Raw genomic sequence first — 1,017 nt, 5'->3', positions numbered from 1 at the left:
TTGTTGTTGTTCTTCATCTTCTTCTGTTCTGTATGTGCATTACAGCACAATTTCTTCTTGACCATCCCTCATCATCATCATACCCATAATAATACGTTTCGTATACATACATATATATATATATATATATATATTTCTTATTAGTTAAATAGCAACAATAGCCTCTAGTGCCACCCGAACGGCATTAGAGACGGCTTTCTTTGTCTGTTCGACGGAGGCAGTTTCCCGCTTCTCCCCCGCACGCTTCGCGACAACAACACACACCGCCCCGGCCCGATATCCCAACAACTGCGAAAGATAGCAAACGACACTGGTCTCCATCTCGATATTCGCCACCACCTCTGTGCCTTCACTCACATTCATGCGGAGTTGCCCAAGTTCATCCACCAAATTCGGCACCGTAATGTGATTGTGAAAACGGCCCACCACTCGTCCCTGCGGTGCGTAGAAGCCACTCGTCGTCGCCGTCGCTCCCACCACACATGCCTGCGGGGTTTGACTGTCTGTAGATGAAGTTGCAGCTCCGAGTTTGCGGTTGAGAGCCTCACAGGCGTTCACAATGCCCTGTGTGATGGTGGGATGGGCCTTGGCGACGTAAATGTCAAAATCCCGCAGTCCGGTGTGTTCGCGTACGGCCCGGCGGACTTCCTGCAGATCCGGCAGTGCCGCGATTTCCGGGGCCTTATAGAAAAGACAAGAGTTATCCATCCCAATGGCATAGCGAGTCACCGCAAGGGCCGTGACGGGCATTGTAGGCATGGGCGAACCGCACGTCCCCACACGAATTATTTTCACACTTGCGGGATCAAATAACTCGGCGGTGTTCGCCTCTTTTCCCTCAACCGCAGAATCCCCCGCACGTGGACGCCAAGCACGGCGAGCCATATCATACTCCTTCAAGACATGAATCTCATTTATCACAATCTCCACACTGCCCGCGCCCATACCTGTACTCACAACAGAGACGGGAGTGCCATTGTAAGTGCCGGTGACGATGGAAATCTCGCGGTGTTGACT

At 51.7% G+C, this 1,017-nt stretch overlaps 1 protein-coding gene across 1 annotated transcript; it reads right to left on the bottom strand.

Annotated features, from left to right (window-relative positions):
- Window positions 1-144: 144 nt before the first annotated feature.
- On the bottom strand, window positions 145-1,017 carry TM35_003161000 (nucleoside phosphorylase; the record flags this gene model as incomplete). The annotated part of the gene is made up of 1 exon (XM_029032091.1): window positions 145-1,017. A coding segment is annotated over one exon (873 nt), but the record flags the coding sequence as incomplete, so codon positions are not given.

The sequence above is a fragment of the Trypanosoma theileri genome (genome assembly GCF_002087225.1).
Source record: "Trypanosoma theileri isolate Edinburgh chromosome Unknown TM35_Tth_316_V1, whole genome shotgun sequence".
In the NCBI taxonomy this organism is placed as follows: domain Eukaryota; phylum Euglenozoa; class Kinetoplastea; order Trypanosomatida; family Trypanosomatidae; genus Trypanosoma; species Trypanosoma theileri.
The sequence above is the reverse complement of the archived record's forward strand: the minus strand, read 5'-3'. Positions and strand labels throughout refer to the sequence as shown.